The sequence below is a fragment of the Varanus komodoensis genome, unplaced genomic scaffold (genome assembly GCF_004798865.1).
Source record: "Varanus komodoensis strain SLA01 unplaced genomic scaffold, ASM479886v1 scaffold24, whole genome shotgun sequence".
Lineage (NCBI taxonomy): Eukaryota > Metazoa > Chordata > Lepidosauria > Squamata > Varanidae > Varanus > Varanus komodoensis.
In genome coordinates this window covers 9,475,928-9,494,168 of record NW_025335641.1, presented here as the reverse complement: position 1 = coordinate 9,494,168, position 18,241 = coordinate 9,475,928, and the positions used below count along the sequence as shown (strand labels likewise).

At 42.3% G+C, this 18,241-nt stretch overlaps 1 protein-coding gene across 7 annotated transcripts in view; it reads right to left on the bottom strand.

Annotated features, from left to right (window-relative positions):
• The window catches only part of DPYD (dihydropyrimidine dehydrogenase), a 538,071-nt gene that overhangs the window by 462,764 nt on the left and 57,066 nt on the right, over positions 1-18,241 (bottom strand). For 5 of the 7 annotated variants that reach the window (XR_006414940.1, XM_044432364.1, XM_044432357.1 and 2 more), the window contains one exon: positions 4,904-4,986. The exons of 1 other annotated variant lie outside the window; for it this stretch is intronic. Coding sequence is in view for 3 of the 6 variants with exons in the window: in XM_044432364.1 (XP_044288299.1) it covers positions 4,904-4,986 (83 nt within the window). In the remaining 3 variants the exon portion in view is untranslated. Of the gene's footprint in view, positions 1-4,213; positions 4,389-4,903; positions 4,987-18,241 lie in introns of those variants that run through there. One more of the 7 variants, XM_044432362.1, reaches the window with a different exon arrangement.

Here is an 18,241-nt window from a genome sequence, read left to right as displayed (position 1 = left end):
TATTTTGCTTCTTTATAGAAGCAGAAGGAAGATACCACTAATTATCTCATTCCACCCTACTTCTCAAGTAGAGTATAAAAGCTGTCTAATTAAAGGTAATTAATGTAATTCCCCAGCTGCCCCAAACAGGAGGAAATAAAATAAGCAGACCTTGCAAACAGGGGGAGCTACCAATTAATATTGTTGGGGACCTTTCCTGAATATAAGACTTACTTGTGAATAAGCATTTCAGAAATGGCTTTGGCCATGGGGAAACACATAGGTACTGGGAAGCTATAGTGTGTAAGTAATCTCTTACATGATAAAAAGTCAGTGCGAGAGGACTTTGATCCTTAAGACACAGCTTGTCAATCAGGTATAATATTCAGAGGCAGTGTAGCTTAATAATACTACTAATAGTGTAATCCTACGTTTACACAGCACTAAGTCTCAGTTTTTAGTAGAATTTACTTCCACCTAAGCAGGTATTATACTGCTGCCTAAAAAGAAAAGGAAGAAAGTAGAAGTAGTGACTTTGACTAAATCCATACATAGGAAAAGGACTGGCTGAACAGGTGATCTCCAATAGTAAGTACTTTAGCCTTCGCAAAAATGCACCTTGTATTTCATTACTAATTACAGCAATATCAATAGTAGTAATTACAGTAATATTATGAGACAAAAAGCTGGCTGGTTTTGTGAGAAACACAAGGCCTTGTTTTATTTATATTTATATTTATATTTATATTATATATATATATGAAGGAAGAGAGAGAGCAAATCACATACACAGCAACATTAGCAGGTATAATATGCAATTATAACCTGCATCATGCAGAAGCACATGCACTTGAAAGTTGCAAATACATCTGCATCTACAGGCAGGCAGGCAGAAAGGAATTTAAAACCTCTGACATTTTTTAAGCATCCAGGAAACTATAGCTGTTTGTGGGGTGGGTAGAATGTTTTTGACTTTTGTAACAAAGCAATTCTCGCATAAGTAGTGTCTGCAAGTTGAGACACACTTCAATGGACATTTCTACAGAATTCAATAGAAGCTTATAAGTACCAGTTCTGGCCATGTATAATATGTAACCTTAGGTCAGTTAAAAATTAAAGAATTTTGGTTTATTGGAGACAGGTGATTGAAGGAATGTTCAGGGGAAATCACTATCTCTCTACACTCCCGTAATCCCCCTCCGCCATAGTATTCTCTAAGGATGAAGGCTTGCTCTCCAATTTATCTCTGCAGCTCACAAAGTAAATTAAAATTCCCAACTGAAAAAAATCAGAAATTACAGATGAAATCTCAGACAATATAACATACAGAACCACCTAAGCCTATACAATCTTATAAGCCCATATAAAAGTTGGAAAAACAACTCCACATAAACATTCTGTGTCAACGATGGCATAAAGGAGACTATTTCATCAAATATCAATCTTACAATCAAGCTCAAAACAAGATTTTTATGGGTTTCTTGATTTATACTTTAAATATATTTAAGGCAGTGCAATCACTTTCTAAAACCCTGGAGATAACCACCATTGTAGAATACAGTGACAAGATACTCCCTATGAGTTATTCTGCAACAAGAAACCACACGGCTCTCTATTTCAAAGCTACACTGACTGCACTGAAGATTCTTTAAAGAAACAAACAAACAAAGCCAAACAGAAAAAAGAAACAGCAGATGAAAACACACGAGCATTCATGCACAGGAGTGTGGTAACTCAGCTAAAAAGTAGTCAAAGGCAGATCTATAGTATAATGCACATCTACTATAACCTTTCTTCTATAATCTCCAAATTCCAAAAGACAGTGTAGCTCAAAGAGTACAAGTTTTGCTTGTATAAAGTCCCAAACTTCAGTTCCCAGCTTTTCCATTTAGCCAATTCTGGGCTTACTTAGCATAGACCTGTTGAAATTAGTGGGACTTAAGGTAGACTAAAACTGGATACAACAATTGGAAAGCAATGGGATAGCTGATCAGTGTCAGCAGTACAGAGCTACATGGACCAAATGGCCTGACAACATTTAAGCCAGCCTCCTGTGTTCTGGTTTGATCATGCTGTATTTCCTATAAAGAGCACATTCCTTCCCCCGGAAAGCACACACACTGTTGCTTTACTGTCCCCTATATAAGTGAATAGCCTCCATCTCAAGCATGGGTGACAACAATTGTGCTCCTGAGTGTAACTGCTTTATTTTCTTTGTTGCTATTTACTACATAAATAAATGACATATACTTTTATGAGCGTGCTCTTCCAAAGCTACTTTTAGAATACTAATCTAGACCTTTATGTCAACCAGCATGAAGCAGCAAAGGCTGCATAGCTCCTTTATTTCTCCTATGGCAATGGTACTTCTCCCTGTTGCTTTGTCTCAACTACTGTGACAGTCCTAAAAGCAATTCCGAATGGAAAAGGCTGGCTTTCCAGATCCAGCGCGACTGGTGGACAGAGATCCTCTTTTCCCTTGTGTACCCTGATTCTGTTTTTTGGAGCCACTTTCCTTCTGGGGTTGGTCACTGGGAAGTTTAACAGGCAGCTAAAGCTGATCATAAGTACTGAGTCTTTTGACACTGGTCCAGAGAAGCACTGTTTTATTAATTCAATGCAATGGGCAGGCTGGATATATTGCTCTCATGGCACAATCTAATCCTATTATTATGTAGTTAATTGTAAATGAAAAATTGCCAAGGATGTACCCGGAATTCAAACGATTAAGATCACTGAAATACAACAACTCTGTGCAAATCCTATTCTTTTAGTTCCCCAACATTTTCTCTTCTTAATTTCCATGTCCACACAGCATCTCTGACAGCCTTGGTTTTCCAAACAATTTGTATGTATGTAAAGTAGTCTCAGTCTCAGACATCTATGAAAAGGCACTACTGCAAACGGATGAGCCTTATGGCAGCAGGCTATAGCATGGCGTTAACTAGCTGTGGTCGGAAGTGCACATGGATGTCCCAATTTTCCTGAGCAACCTAATGCATTTTCAGCCTCTGCTCCATCCACCCTCACCACTCAGTTCGTGCAACATTTCAATCATCCAGCCACCTATTGGCCACCTTCTTCCCACCCTGAGACAGTTATTCTTTTGTGCAGCAAAATAATAATATCCATGTCAGAAACAGAACTTGGTAACTTATCATGGAACAGATAAAGCCTAAGTAATAAGAGGTTTAAACTTTGCTTTTTCAAGGAGAAAACAATGCGACCATATTTAATGACTGCCAGATTCTCTTAAATTTGTCAGCTGGTTTCAAAGTACTTCTCAAAGAAATGCAAGAGTTCAAAAATAGGCAAGTAACATTGGAAGATGCCAAGGCTATGGGGATATTTGGAGGTCTGAAATGAATGCTCCTAAAATGGCCCAAATGCTTTCAGTGGCCAAACTGATGCTATCTGTCCCTGTCTGTCTTTCTGTCTGTCTGTCTCTGTCTCTCTCTCTCTCTGTCTCTCTCTCTCTCACACACACACACAGACACTTATGTCTTCCTTCTCCAATGCAACCTAGCAATCCCTCATCCAGTCACTGATCAGACTGAAGCTTGTTGTATCATGTGCTTTGAGACCATGCTGTGAGCCCAGTATGGCTTCAGTGCTCTGATCCCTGTGTGGAAAAATATCAGGACCTTAGTGTCTCCTTTCCTGGGAAGTAAATTTCCCCAGGGGTATATTCAAGAACTGGCTATTCTCAAGTCATGTTTAATAGGAGCACTGCTACTTTTCAATATGATGCTACTCTGCCCACCAGGCAAAACTGGTCAAAGGTGCTTCTCTGAATGAAAAGAGATGCATTACTGTTTAGAAGCAAAAATCTTTTCAGGGGGAATTCTGTTGGACTTCAGGGATGCTGGTGTTTGCTCAGGATTTGCTTGTTCTATAACAAGGTGAAGACTTCAGGGAGCACCTTAAAGAGGTAATAGTTCCGAGGCAGGAATTGGTGTAGCAAGCCTTTTCTGAAGTATTGACCCTAGCGATGGTAGTGATGGCAGAGCATCATTGGACTCCACTTCCTGTTGCAAAATACCTTGGACCAGAGCTAGTTCATATGCATGAGGTGACATATAAGTGAGGTTATTCGCAGATACAACTACCAGAAGCAGCTTCTGTGATCATGGCAGCTGAAAAACATTTGCAGAGTGGCTGAACAAACAGGGTCATGAGTTACAACCTCTAGGTGAACCATTGGAGTCCATCCCAAGGGAACTCTCTGGGATACCTGTGCCAGTCCTGAGTTCACAGAACAGCTTCAGTCCCACTAGTGCTCCAGCTGGAAACATCTGCACTGGAGATCTGCTTAACATCCTTCCACTGGTGGCCTACTTTGCAACATCACTGCCACCTTGAGTGTGTCCCATCCCAGGACTTCAAGGGCACAAATAGGACTGTATGAACTGTTGGGATTGTAAAAGTGGAAAATTAAGAAAACTACTCTCTGAAAGGAGAGAGGCCATTCATTTCAACATACAGTAGTATAATCCCATTAAAGTCTAATAGAAAAAGAAATTACATAGGCTGCTATATCGTGAAAATTAAATACAAATTACACGCAAACACAGCCTCACTTAAAAAAGAAAAGAAATCGTTGTACAATTTCCTTAATACTTGCACAATTTAGCCGAACAATTTTCATTCATTCACACAGTTTATTATAAATATAAAACAAGGCACCCCTTAAGCATTTTTAGTAACAAATTAAACATTTACGTTTTTTAGTGTGCAGAGAGGCTTAGCATTCATGCAGCTTCAAAACCGAAGTACAGCCTCAAGGGAAGCCTCTCCGCTGACAAATTAATACCTTAGAGAATAGAGCTGAATGGTGGCAATGAACTCATTTGTTCCCCCAATAATGAAGAATGACTCTTTCTTTACCACATCTGTGACTGTTGCTATGGTGACCCAGACTTACCTCACTGCTTCTCGAAGTGCTCCTCGCTCACCCAGAGTTGTGTGCTTGATGTCATCAAAATTATTTTCCAGCTTCTCACGATACTGCAATAACAATAACAACAACAACAATAATAATAGCAAAACAGGAGATTCCACATTAAAAAGCAGGATTCTTAACTTAGGTGAAGCTCCCATTCTAGTTGGATAAATTGCCCATGTTCACTCTCAGTGCAAACATAGCTGATTATATTGATTACATATTCACACAAATTACTCTTTTTTGCCTTTAATTGCATAGGAGTAATTAAAAATGACACTGTGAACTCAGCAACAAAGTAGGCAGGAAGCTTATGATATAGTTGCCATGGCAACTCTCTTATCAACATTCCATAATGTGGGAGATTTTTTTTTCCTATCAGCTTTTCTACCCTCATCCAAGACTGAAGAACAAATGCGCATTATCTTTTTTCTTTTCCTTTTTTTGCTAGATGCACAACTATGAAGGAAGCGCCATCAGAATACTGGGCTACAGTCATATTTGGTTATTTTATAAAAGCAAAAACCCTGCCAATAAAGATAATGCACCATGTTTAAAACTCATACAGGTACACAGGTAGAATGAACAGTCCAAATTCCAACAGTTTTTACAGCATACCTGAAAACCTGGGTTGCTAGACACTGACACCAACTTAAAGAAGAGGGGATGGAAGTGAGCCCAATACATTCAGTATCTAATGAGTTAAAAGGATCTTTCCAGTAGTTATATTTAATGGAATATTAAGCATTACATGCAAAATAAGTTTTCTATGAGTTCCCAGAGTTGCATCTTACAGAGCATTTTTTCCTGAATATAAACTGGGTACTATGAATAAATTATGTGACCATTCTTCTTCCAAGCAGATCAAGCCATAGGCTTTCTAAGTAAGAGTATTCATTAAGACAAAGCTGGCCAGCTAGTACAAAAGAAGAGAGTGGCTGAAATTGGTAACAAAGGAAACAAGCAAAGTTAGAATACTGGTCATTGGGGAAGTGCAACTTAATGATAACATGTTGATTCCAACAGAATACTTCTCTTCCATGCCAAACTGAAAAGAGCAAACCACACTTTAAGGCGAGTCTTCCTGTTTCTTGGCCAATCCCTTGGAGCTTCTGAGGCTTTTCATCTGGTCTGCCCTTCTAAAATGATACTGAGTCCTCAGAATAGTGATGATAGGTCTGTCATCAAGAGATCAGGCCGCTCACCAAACCTTCCCACAAAATTTGAAACTCTCTGATTCTGTGCAACCGCTGGGATTATCTCTTGACTTTGGCACTTCAACTGCAGATTCTGGCATCACCTCTTCATCTGATGCAGAATATCCCTCTACAATCTTGGATGGCTCCTTCTCGGGAGGAGAGGGCGCAATTCCTACACAAAGGTGTCTTTATTAATTGCCAGTACTTTGCAGGATGGTTGTTAGAATATACGTAATAGTTGGAACCCCACAGGCCCAAGCAAGCACGATATTCCCCAAACAGAAATCTTTGCGTGATGTGTTTGCAAATTCTCGGTGTATTCCCCAGAGAAATCCATCCTGCCCTTTCAATAACTTTTGCAATTTGAGGAAAAGTTCATAATTAACATTTTAAAAACTTTGGACTCTTAGGGTTTAACTAAGAGTGGTATATAAGTGATTGCTAAAACTAACAAGATGCATTCTCATCTTCAGAGAGAGAGAGAGAGAGAGAGAGAGAGAGAGAGAGAGAGAGAGAGCGCGCGCGCGCGCGCGCGCGTGCGCGCGCGCACGCGCGCGAGCACTCATGTGTTCAGCTTTCAGCTATGGCTTAGTCACAACTGTTTTCTGTGATGTCAGCAATATCTCAGGCTAGCCTTCTGACTAGATTTCTCTAAAGCCAGTCTGAAGCTACATGAGGAATCCTGCCATATCTGCCAAATCATCAGGCATATTCATGATACCATGATCTACTTCAATCCTAATTGAATTGAAGAACAACCTAATTGGTTGTTCTCAGAGACACAATTTGTGGACCAATATGTAGGTGTTGGGTAAGCTCTTTAAATGGCTGCTTTTCACACTGTTATGCTCAGTTACTTGTGGTAACCTCAGAACAGCCCCTAAATAGAGGCAAAGTTCTCACAAACACAAAAAGTACTGTACAGGTGTGACCAAGTTTAAACTGTAACTTGCACTTCCTTCAGTATTCTGGTCATTACTTCTATCCCATTTTGTCTACAAAAGTACTGAAAGCAGTTTAGAAAAATTAATATCTAAATACAAGCCCATCAATATATGCCAATAAATAACCTATCATTAAAAAAAATCAGACATTAAAACTGGTCGGCACACTAAAATGTGATGTTAAAACAAAGGGAAGTAAATTCAAAGGCAGAAATAAACTTAAAACACGTTATACATTCAAAGCTAACTGGAACAAGGAGGCCTTTCCAGGGAGGGCTGTAAAAATGTAATAATCAACTGAACAACTAACAATTTGTTGCCTTTCCCTTTAAATAAACTGCCTGAAGGAGCTGCCTTATTTTGTCTAATGGCAGAGAATAAAGCGGCTCCTTCACAGATTATGAGGATATGCAATTATAGGATTTTCAGTTGTCCAAATAGTCTGACCAATTTGCTCCTCCACAGCAGGAAGCAAATTATCTAGGTCTGCATCTTCTGTAATCTCCTGAAATTAATTATGTGGTAGATCTCAACTGGCAGGAAGTTCCACAGTCTTGGTACCACTACTAAAAACACCCTGTGTCTGAAAAGGGCACTGCTGCTGAAGTTTTGATAATGCACCAGTGTATTTCAGTGCAATCAGTTAATATGCTACATTAAAAAGGCTGAGGATTGAAGCAAAAAAGCCCTTAATTGGTTCAGAGCGCTAAAGCATTTCCATACAACCAGTAACATGACCATCAAGAAACATCCGTCAGAGCTCTTCCATTTGTTATTTCTTTACTTGCATTTTATGATTCTCTATAATATTTAGACATATGGTCCAATAAGCTAAATGTGTTCTGCCTAGAAGAGGCTAGCGCATATATATTTACATAATGTCACCCACTCTGCCAGTCCTGCATCCATTTCCTAATGATGCCCTGTCTGTGGCTATTGTGAAATTATGACAGATAGCTCAGTTCTTTTAAAAGACAAACATGAATGAAAAATAATTACCCAAGCTTCTTTATATCACTTTATTAAAAAGGCCTTATCAACTTGTCCAGCTAACGTCAAAATTAGCTTGTTATAACTTTTGAGATAATGCTACAGACATTTTAATATACACTATTAAACATCATACTACCCCTACTGACACTGCTAAGACATAATTACCAAATCAGCAAAGGATATTTGAAGCACGACAGTGTAAGGAACATTTTTCTCTCAGTTCTTTTTCAAGGAATCTGCAAGGCCATTTTTTAAAGAAATAAACCACACATTAGCTCTGTCCTCTGTTTAGTCTCATCTGTTTTTCATTCTGTTCCTCACCAGCAATACATTATTCATCCTTTGTAAGGGTGGAGGAGAATACCCTTCTTTCCATATTCTTAGCAACCAGACAATGGATTTGGTTCCATAAGATAATAATCAGTTTCTTGTATTTATGCATAATTGTAGATGCATACATGTACAAAGTAATCATATAAAACACAATAGAACTTAAAGTCTGCTGCATTATTAAATTTGCAAAATTACTGAATGAAAGACATTCCCCAGACAGTAACACCAGAAGCAGCTCTCAAAATAAGGAAGTGACAAGCCATTCCAAGGTCTCCACTATCTTCTCACCTAATGCAAGACTGTATCAAAGAAAAAGTACAGTGCGGTTAACAAGCAAGTTGTTGGAATGTTGGAAACCTGCTAGCAGACTGATAGCACTGCAAACAAAGGCATAGAAAACAAACAAACAAACAACTGCAGTACACTTCAATCACTGCAGCTATCAATTGCCAAAACTCCTCCCAGTCACTACCACTGTTGACTCAGAAGATAGCTACAAATCCAGAACCTGGTGTAATTGCTAGAGAAGCAAATCACGGTCAAGAAATAGCTCAAGTCCATCTTCTAGAAATCTAAGAAGTCATCCTTCTGCATAGATCTACAGCCAACGATTCTTCTAGAGATTGATTTTCTTTTCTTTTACTTTCTGGAAAATATTGTGCATGCATTTAGTTATTTATTAAATTTAAATCCCACTTTCCTGCCAAAAATGACACATATAATACAAAATATTAAATAAACAACATGGCTTTTCATTTCTAAGGAAGACACCTGTCACAGAAGTTTGGATTCAGTGCCCAATGGTAACAAAGAAATTCTCTGAGTGTTCCATTAGCTTGCAAAAATAATATTAAACTAGACATTTGTTACTGGTACATTTTGCTTAGCAACATTTTGCTTTTATAGATCACTGGTCAAATGGATTTATTCAGGAAACCACCTCCCCTGCATAGGAGAAGAATATTTTATTTTCCTAGTGTCCTATTCTACAAGCCATATTCACATATGGCTCTATTTGGTTTGAACCTATGTGGGCACAAATCAAGATACTGTGCACCCACCCTGCGAATCTGCATGTTATTCAAGCCTGGAGGTATCAGCATGATGGTACTGGAAGATGCTGAAACTGAACAGTCCCAGAGAAGGGCCAGGAGGTGCAGTTGCAAATATTTTGTTGGATTTTGTTACCGTCCAAATCATTCCCATTTGACTTTTTCCACCTCTCTAAGGCTGTAATCTTGGATCCATTTACCTCACGTAAGTCCCAGTTAATTTAACGGACATACTTCTCAATAGACATACACAGGAGCTCACCATAAATGTACCCATTTATAAGGTAGATTGACCTTATGGCCTACTTTATAGAGAACAGCCCGCTATCGGAAGGGCTGTCAGACAACAATTCTCTGTTTGAAGGTGTCCAACATCTGAATAGATGACAAGTCCAAGAGCAACTTCAGAATGAAGAGAGCAATGATTGTATCCAACAGTCCTTCTATCTGTTCCATGTCCTCTGGAGAGAGCAGCCTAGAACCTGAGCTATGACATCAACTTCCTGGGAGCAGAAGAGACTACACCTCCACATTTTATTTAGTTATTTTCTAGATGCTTAATCTGTCCAACAAGAGAAGTTCACTGGATTAATTTAAAAGGACTAAAATAATAATGTGGAATGCAAAAAAAGTACATGAAAATTATTATATAAATAGCCATGAAATCTAAAATGCCAAAATTTTGCTTGACACTAAAAAGATAACAATTGAGGTGTCGAGCAAGTCTCCTTTGGATGGCGTTCCATTTCATATCCCTAATTCACTGCACAACTTACACTCCTTTATTTATGACTTGCTGTGGGAGCAAACATTAGCTGAAAAGAGGGATATTAATATGCAAGAAAAGAGGTCACAATTGAATGTCACAGGAAGCCTCGTACTAAACCATGATGCACACTAGCAGTGTACTGGCACACAAGAGACCATTCATTCCTGCGTTGGACCTCCCTCTGTGTCAGCAGATAAACAAACAAGGAAGCCACAATTATGCATACTTCCCATGATTTTCAAACCTGGGTCCGATGGCTTCTAATCTAGCCAGGATTTGTAAGTCACCTTCAAACGGAGTTTCAATCCTGGCTTGTCTGGGGGCAGTGAACCCTGGTTCAACTGTAATGGAAAGCTTTCCAGTTTGTATACTTAGTTACACAAAGCATGAGTGAATGGATTTCAGGCTGGTCATGCACATCAAGGTTTATGAAGCCAGGATCTGCCATGATATGCTGATGCAGCCAGAGATAATTAACTTTTCTTCCCACCTCAATAACATTTACAAGAACTAACACATGTCTTGATTTCACAGCACTCTGCATTTCCCTGACCCTACCATAGCTGGACAACAATGCAGAGCATAAGCAAGGAAACACAAAACATGGGTAACTTACGGGGGGGGGGTGTTTTTGACAGCACCCACACATTTATCATCATGTCTAGTTTGGCCCTATGACACTTCCAAGACAAGAAGATAAAAAGTAATTAATTCCCACTTTTAAGCAGCAATTAAAGTAGAAAATGAAAATGCAAGCAGTGGGGGGGAGTATTTCTGATGGCGTTCTGCCAAGCTATTTCCTGTGGGTCTCGATAAGGTCTAAAAGTTTCAACTGTGATGGACTAATTATACAGTATTTATATCTTATCTCTCCTAACAGTTGTGTAATGCTGTATGATACCAAGCAAACAACTCAAAGAGGTTTATGATAGCAAAGCAAATACAAAGAGACACAATTACAAAGTCAGAAGTAAATGGAGGGGAAAAGGTCACTAAAAGTTGCAGTTGGTGCATGGATAGGAGAATAAATGCAACACGAAAATCTGGTATTAAGAAGAGAGCAAAATTACATCATTTTATACAGTCAACTGTATAAAAGCATTTTATTTTAGCATACAAAAATGGGGTTTCCAATTACTAGATACCAAGGCAAGTAAAATGGGATGCTTTGTTCTGATTGTAAACATCCTGTGTGCTTCTGATTGTCCACTCTTGCAGAAATATGGTCCAGTTTGCATATCACCACAATGAATTCATTCAGGATTTGCCAATTTGCCCTTCTCTTTGTACTGTAAATAAGATCTGATCAGAGGCAGGGCTTAACCACTGGATTACTTAGCCCCTAAACAATCCCCACCATTAGTTTGGGTTTGCTCGTGATGCTTACAACCTCTGCTCAGGCTGACAGGAGGTTGTGTACGGAAAATGGAAGCAGCTTGCACAGAGTACTCATATCCACAATTTTCCAACAGGTCATAAAAGTGCCATATTAGATGAGCCCCATGGTAGGATCCAACATAGGCAGCTCTTATGTTATAATCTTTAACTGAATCACTCTCAAATGGAAAAATATGATTCTTCATAATCTGAGTAGGATTCCGCATAGATTAGTAGCAAGATATTAGATGAGGTAGTAATGATTTTCTGACCCTTTAGGATCATCAGCTGTTTGCAGCAGACATGAAAATACCAGTAGATAGTAGTATTTGTGCTCATGTGTAGACAGGTTTCTTCTGTAACTGTACAAGGCATCCACCAATGATATCATGAAAAGGCAGGGGGTGTATGTAAGCCATCTGGATAAATGGTCCCACGTGTTTCAGTAAATGAATGAACACCCATCATGTTCTAAGCTGCAGGCATGTTAGCATCCTGGGATAGACAAGATGCTCAAACTTTTAACAAAGGGAAATTGCAGATAATTATAACATGGATGAGGTTTTCCAAATTGTGATGGTGCCCTACTATAGATTACTTAGTATCATGATTAACGAAGGCTTGGCTACATCTGCTGATCTGTTGTGCGAAACACAACAAGTGTGTGAGAAACACAAGTGTGTGAGAAACTACACAGATCAACAGCAGGTCACACAACTCAGGCTGACTCTGAACTAACCTCTCCAACTAACTTAACTTCTTTTTTAATTTCAATTATTTTGTAAACCAAAATGTAATCATGACAGCCGACAATAATACAATGAATGTATCAGTTATGAGATCTTGGGGTCGGAAAAAAGCACCTTTCAGTTTTTCAGATTAGAAATGCTAAGTCCTGGAGTGTTGAGTGTTTAACACAGTTGCGAAGTGAGGGAGAGGAGAGGAGAGGAGAGGAGAGGAGAGGAGAGGAGAGGAGAGGAGAGGAATATTTGGGAAAAGCTAAGCCAGAAACTTAGATAAGGCAAATTAAATGGATTAGAAAAGAATTAATCACTCTGCAACTTGTATATGTTTTGAATTGCAAAAATACTACCAAGAAATAAGGACTAGAAGCCCTATCTGCACCCAGAGCATAGAACTTTGTTCCAAAGGAGGTTCGACTGCACTTCTCCGTTGGCTTTCAGACTTCAGAATATCTTTAAGCTCACCAGTTAAAGCAGGTTGCTTACCTGTAACTGATGTTCTTCGAATGGCCATCTGTGCAGCACACATATGGGTGCTGCGCCTGCGCAGTGCCTAAGGCCGGAAAGATTAGAAAGCTAACGGTTTTTGGCGGGAAACTCCGCTCCCCTCCCCCTCCATACTATAAATAGAGTGGAGTGTCCGCCATTTTCTCAGTCTTTATAAGACCGAACGTTTGCCCCCTCTCAGAAGAGAGACATATTAACAAAACTTCAATGTCGGCCATGACCATCAAAGAGACTCACCGACACCAAGTGGGGCCGGCAGGTGGGTTGTGTGAATGCACAGATGGCCACTCGAAGAGCATCAGTTACACGAAAGCAACCTGCTTTTCTTCGTCGTGGCCTCTGTGCATCACACATATGGATGACTAGCAAGCTTACCAGACTCGGAGGAGGGAGGTGTCATCAGTGAAGGATAGCTGAGAGGACTGCTCTGCCGAAGGAACAATCCTGTCTGGCACACACATCAAGGCAATAATGCTTGGCGAAAGTACACGGAGCAGCCCAAGTCGCAGCTCTGCAGATGTCTTGAATTGGGATTCCTGCGGTGAAGACAGATGATGCCGCTACTGCTCTTGTGGAATGACCCCTTGGAGAGACAGGTAAGTCCATCTTGGCAAGTTGATATGCCAACACAATAGTTTGAACAATCCATTTTGAAAGTCTCTGCGATGTGACCAGAGAGCCCTTGTCTTGTTCGGAATATTTCACGAAGAGTTGATTAGAACGCCAAAAAGACTCTGTTGGTGATTTGTAGAACGCCAAGCAACACCAAACATCAAGAGTATGTAGAGATCTTTCAATCAGGTTTGATGGTGATGGAAAGAAAGCAGGTAAGATGATCTCCTGATCCATATGGAACAGAGTGACTACTTTAGGTAAAAACATCAGAAGAACTTTTTCCTTATGGAAATTCAAATACAGTGGATCTACTCAAAGTTCACTAGGTTTCTGAGCCAACATGACGGCTATGAGAAAGGCTGTCTTCCAAGATACCAGCCATAAGTCAATAGTCGCCAGAGGTTCAAAGGGAACTCTGGTAAGTGCCTGCAGGACAACTGAGAGGCTCCAAGTCGGCATAACAGGGGGAATTGATGGATGAAGGTTCTGTAGTCCTTTGATGAATCGTCTAACTATTGGTTGTGAAAAAACCAATGAACTGTGTATCACACCATGGTAATGCGAAATCGCGGCCGCGTAAACCTTTATAGATGAAGGTTTAAGTCCCGAACGATGCAGCTCTAAAAGAAACTGTAGTATGTTCTCGATCGAAGCCAATCCAGGAGTAAACAAGTGGGATTCAGTGAAAGATGAGAATCAACGCCACTTCGCCGCATAAGATCTCTGTGTCGACGGTCTTAGAGCAGATTCAAGAATTCTTTGACTATCTGGATCGAGGATGCCCAATTCTGAGGTAACTCCCATCGGGTCCGAAGAAGTAAGCAGTGGCTTGGTTCCATAAGTGGGAATTTCAGATACTCGAGATGTCGTCGGTATCAAGTCAGTATCGAGGGTCAGCAAATTCGCCAAGCTGTGAGGTTCAGAGAACCTGGATGACAAACCGCTCCGTCTTGCTGAGTTATTAGATGCGGTATTGATGGGAGATGAAGGAAAGTGCTATCTGACAGCCACAGAAGAGTGGAGAACCACAGCTGGCAGGGCCACCATGGAGTTATCAAGATTCCCGTGGCATTGTCGTGGGCTATCTTTGAGACGACTTTCATTAAGAGTGGGATCGGAGGGAAAGTGTAAAAGTTGATGTTGTCCCACGGGATCATGAGGGCATTTCCTGCTGATCCCGGTTCGATGCCTGCCCTGGAGCAGAACAGTTCGCATACCCTGTTCGCATGGGTAGAGAACAAGTTCATGTCCGGATGCCCCCAACAACGGAGAAGCTGATCGCAAATTTGTCAATCCAACTTCCACTTGTGAGTTGCTGTCATCTGCCTGCTCAACATGTCAGCTTCTTCGTTGTCGGTACCGGCTAGATGAACTGCCAGAAGGGTTATGTTCCTCGGGATGCACCCGTCCCAAATCTTCATCGACAGCCGGGCCAGGGTGGCCGATTTCGTTCCACCCTGTTTGTTCACATAGAACACAGCGGCTATGCTGTTGGATGCAATCTGCACTACTTGTCGCCGAAGAGTATTCTCAAATGATCGCAGAGTTTAGAAGATCACTAACAGTTCGAGAAAATTGATGTGTCTGGTTGCTTCTTGTCGGTCCCAAGCGTCCTGGGTGTGGAGTCCTGCACATACTGCATCCCAACCGATCAACGATGTATCAGTGTAGAGGGTCACAGTTGGTTGAGGCGGTCGAAATGGGACACCTACACTCAGATTGACTGGTATAGTCCACTGTGTCAAAGAACGTAGAACGGACAGTGGAAGCCGGATTAGCTTATTGGGCAAATCCCGCTGCGGATGAAACATTCTGTTGAAGAATAGTTGAAGAGGTCAAAGTCTGGTGTATGGAACGATGGCAACCAAAGCGGCCATATGGCCCAGAAGTTTTTGAATGGAAAGAGCCGGTACCGTCCTTTCTCATCGAATCTGATCAATGCATAAGAAGAGACTGTCTTGACGAACCAGAGGAAAAAATGCCCTCACTAGGGTAGAATCGAGACAAGCTCCAATGAAGTCGATCACCTGCGCAGGAACACAGGACGATTTTTCATGATTAATACATAGTCCAAGATAGTCCAGCAGAGCACAAGTTGTATGGACGGCTGAAAGAAGGCTATCCCTGGTCTGGGAAACTATTAGCCAGTCGGTAAGGGTATACTTGGATACCCTGAAGCTGAAGGTGTGCGCACACTGGAGCCATGCATTTTGTGAAGACTCGCAGAGTGGTGGCTAGTCCAAATGGAAGGACATTGAATTCAAATATGTCGGACCCGACAGTGAAACGTAAGAGACGTCTATGACAAGGATGAATTGAGATGTGAAAATAGGCATCTTTTAAGTCCAGTGAGGCGAACCAATCCTCTCTCCTCAGCAACAGAAGGATATTTTGAAGGGTGGTCATCCGAAATTTCTTAGGTTTGATAAACCTATTAATATCTCGCAAGCCCAGGATAGGACGGAGACTACCATCCTGTTTAGGGACTGTAAAATATCTTGAATGGAATCCGTGAAGACCCTCAGAACGAGAGAGGTGACGAATCACTCCTTTACGAAGTAGTTGACGAACTTCGTCTAGTAACACCAGCAAGCATGGCGAATTGGGCTCGACGGAGGAACGATGTCGAATTTTATTCTGTATCCGAGCTGGATGATGAATAAAACCCACTGATCAGATGTGATGGACTCCCAGATGGGGAGTCGGCTTTGTAGCCAATCCCCAAACAGGAGGGGGAAAGGTGGGAATTGGAGAGGCGGAGAGGTTCGCCGGGCCCATCAGCGCTGACGCTTGTCGGTGTCAAAGCGGCAACGGCCCTGCCGAAAACACTGCTGTGGCTGCTGCTTTCGGTGTTGCTGGCGTTGTTGGAATTGCTGCCCTGGTTGGAACTGCTGGTGGTACGATGGACAAGACCAGGACCACTTATGTCTTTGTTGAGTAGGAATCTCCATTCGGCGGGCTGTCATCCGTGACTCATGTATGGATTTCAGCTTATGGTCCGTCCTGGCGTGGAAGAGCCCTGATCCATCAAATGGCATCTCTTCAATCCGCTGCTTCATCTTCTCCGGGAAATTACAGCTTCTTAGCCAAGCATGTCGATGGAGAGAGATGGCACCGACCGGAGCCCTGGAATCAGTGTCAATGTGATGCCGCACTGGTGAAAGCTGCTGGATGGCAACTTGCATTGCTTATTTAATGACGACCTTGGCCAAGTCTCCTTGATGGTCGGGCAGAGAAGCTGTGATGTTTTCCAGCTTCTGCATAATGAAATACTGATATCTGGCAAGTGTCGCTTCATAGTTTGAAATACGAAGGCCGAGTCCAGAGGCCGCATAGACTTGGCATGCCAGCATATCAATTTTTCTGCCCTTCTTCTCATGAGGAGCTGTGTGGCCCTCAATTCCCTGCCCTGGGATGACTCAACCACTACCTAGTTCAGTTTTGGATGGTGCAGGAGGAATGGAATATCCTGCTCCCGAACCCGGTACATTGCCTCGTAGCGTCGAGACGTGGCCTGCGGCTGAGCCAGTAGGTCCCAGGGCTGAACCATCGCTTGACGAAGCGTGGTTATTAGGGGTAGAATAATGGCTGCTGACTGCTCGCCCCTGATGATGTCATAGAACCTGTCGGTGCTAGGATCGGGCCAATGTTGTGCCTCGATCTCTAGTGACCGAACAAGTCTCGACATCAGTTCCCCAAAGGTGATGTGGGGCTCTTCCGGGGATCCTGGGCCTTGAGATGTGATGGCTACATCAGGGGAGGTAGAGTCCGCCTCCGACTTGTCCGAGTCGGCTTCGTAATGGTATGGTCCGCTGGATGAGGAGTTCCCCAGAGATGTGGGGTGTCTCCGTTCTGCACGGCCTGATGTAGACAGTGCCTCTCTCGGGACCAATGGTGATGGACGGTCCAGTGCTGACGGGTAGTATCCGAAAGAATGGTAGTCCTCCCAGCCCATGTAGCCTCCATAATGGGGTTGGTCCCATTCTTCCACATGCCTGTCAGCAGAGCAGCATCAGTACCATGGCCGAGAAACAGAAGACTCCACGGCTGGCCTAGACGGTGGCATTGGAGTTGGTGAACGAACTCTCGGCAGGAAGTCACGGATTTCACCATCGGAGATGGATTCACGCATTGGCGCCTCAGATCATTGGGGAGACACACTTTCTGCCCGTGCGACCCATCTAGGGGACCCTGGCAGAGTGACCTGCATGGCTGATTGCAGGGCCAGTCCCGATGGAGTCGGTACTGTTGCAGCCACCGGTACCAAGGGCACAGACGAACCTGAGCCACGATGTTTGGCGTGGTTGGGTTTCTTCGCCTTGTGGGCCGGCTTATCTGCCTTGTCCTTTCGTACCTTCTTGTAGCTGGAGGACTTGTCAGAGCCACCATGCTTTCTCTTCTCCCTTTGTTTAGCAGGGGGAGAAGGAAGTTGTTGAGCCCCCATCGCTGACGTACCTTCGTCCGAAGGACGCAGTGGAGGTGCAGCTGAGCAGAGGCAGGGCACTCTGAAGGCGTGGCCAAGGTAGAGCCAGGCTTTGCGACCAACTGGTCTGACTGCATAAGGGCCTGGTCCCAGAACAGTTTTCGGAGTCAGTTTTCCCAATTCTTCCTAGCCTGCTTACTAAAAGCCAAGCAGTGGCCACACTTGTCCGTCCTGTGCCCCTCACCTAGGCAAAGGAGACACAGATCATGCGGGTCCGCAGGAGACATTTTAGACCCGCACTTGGTGCATTTACGGAAGGCCGCTCACTGTGCCATTGGAAAGAGGAAAAGAGAAGATAGTGAAGA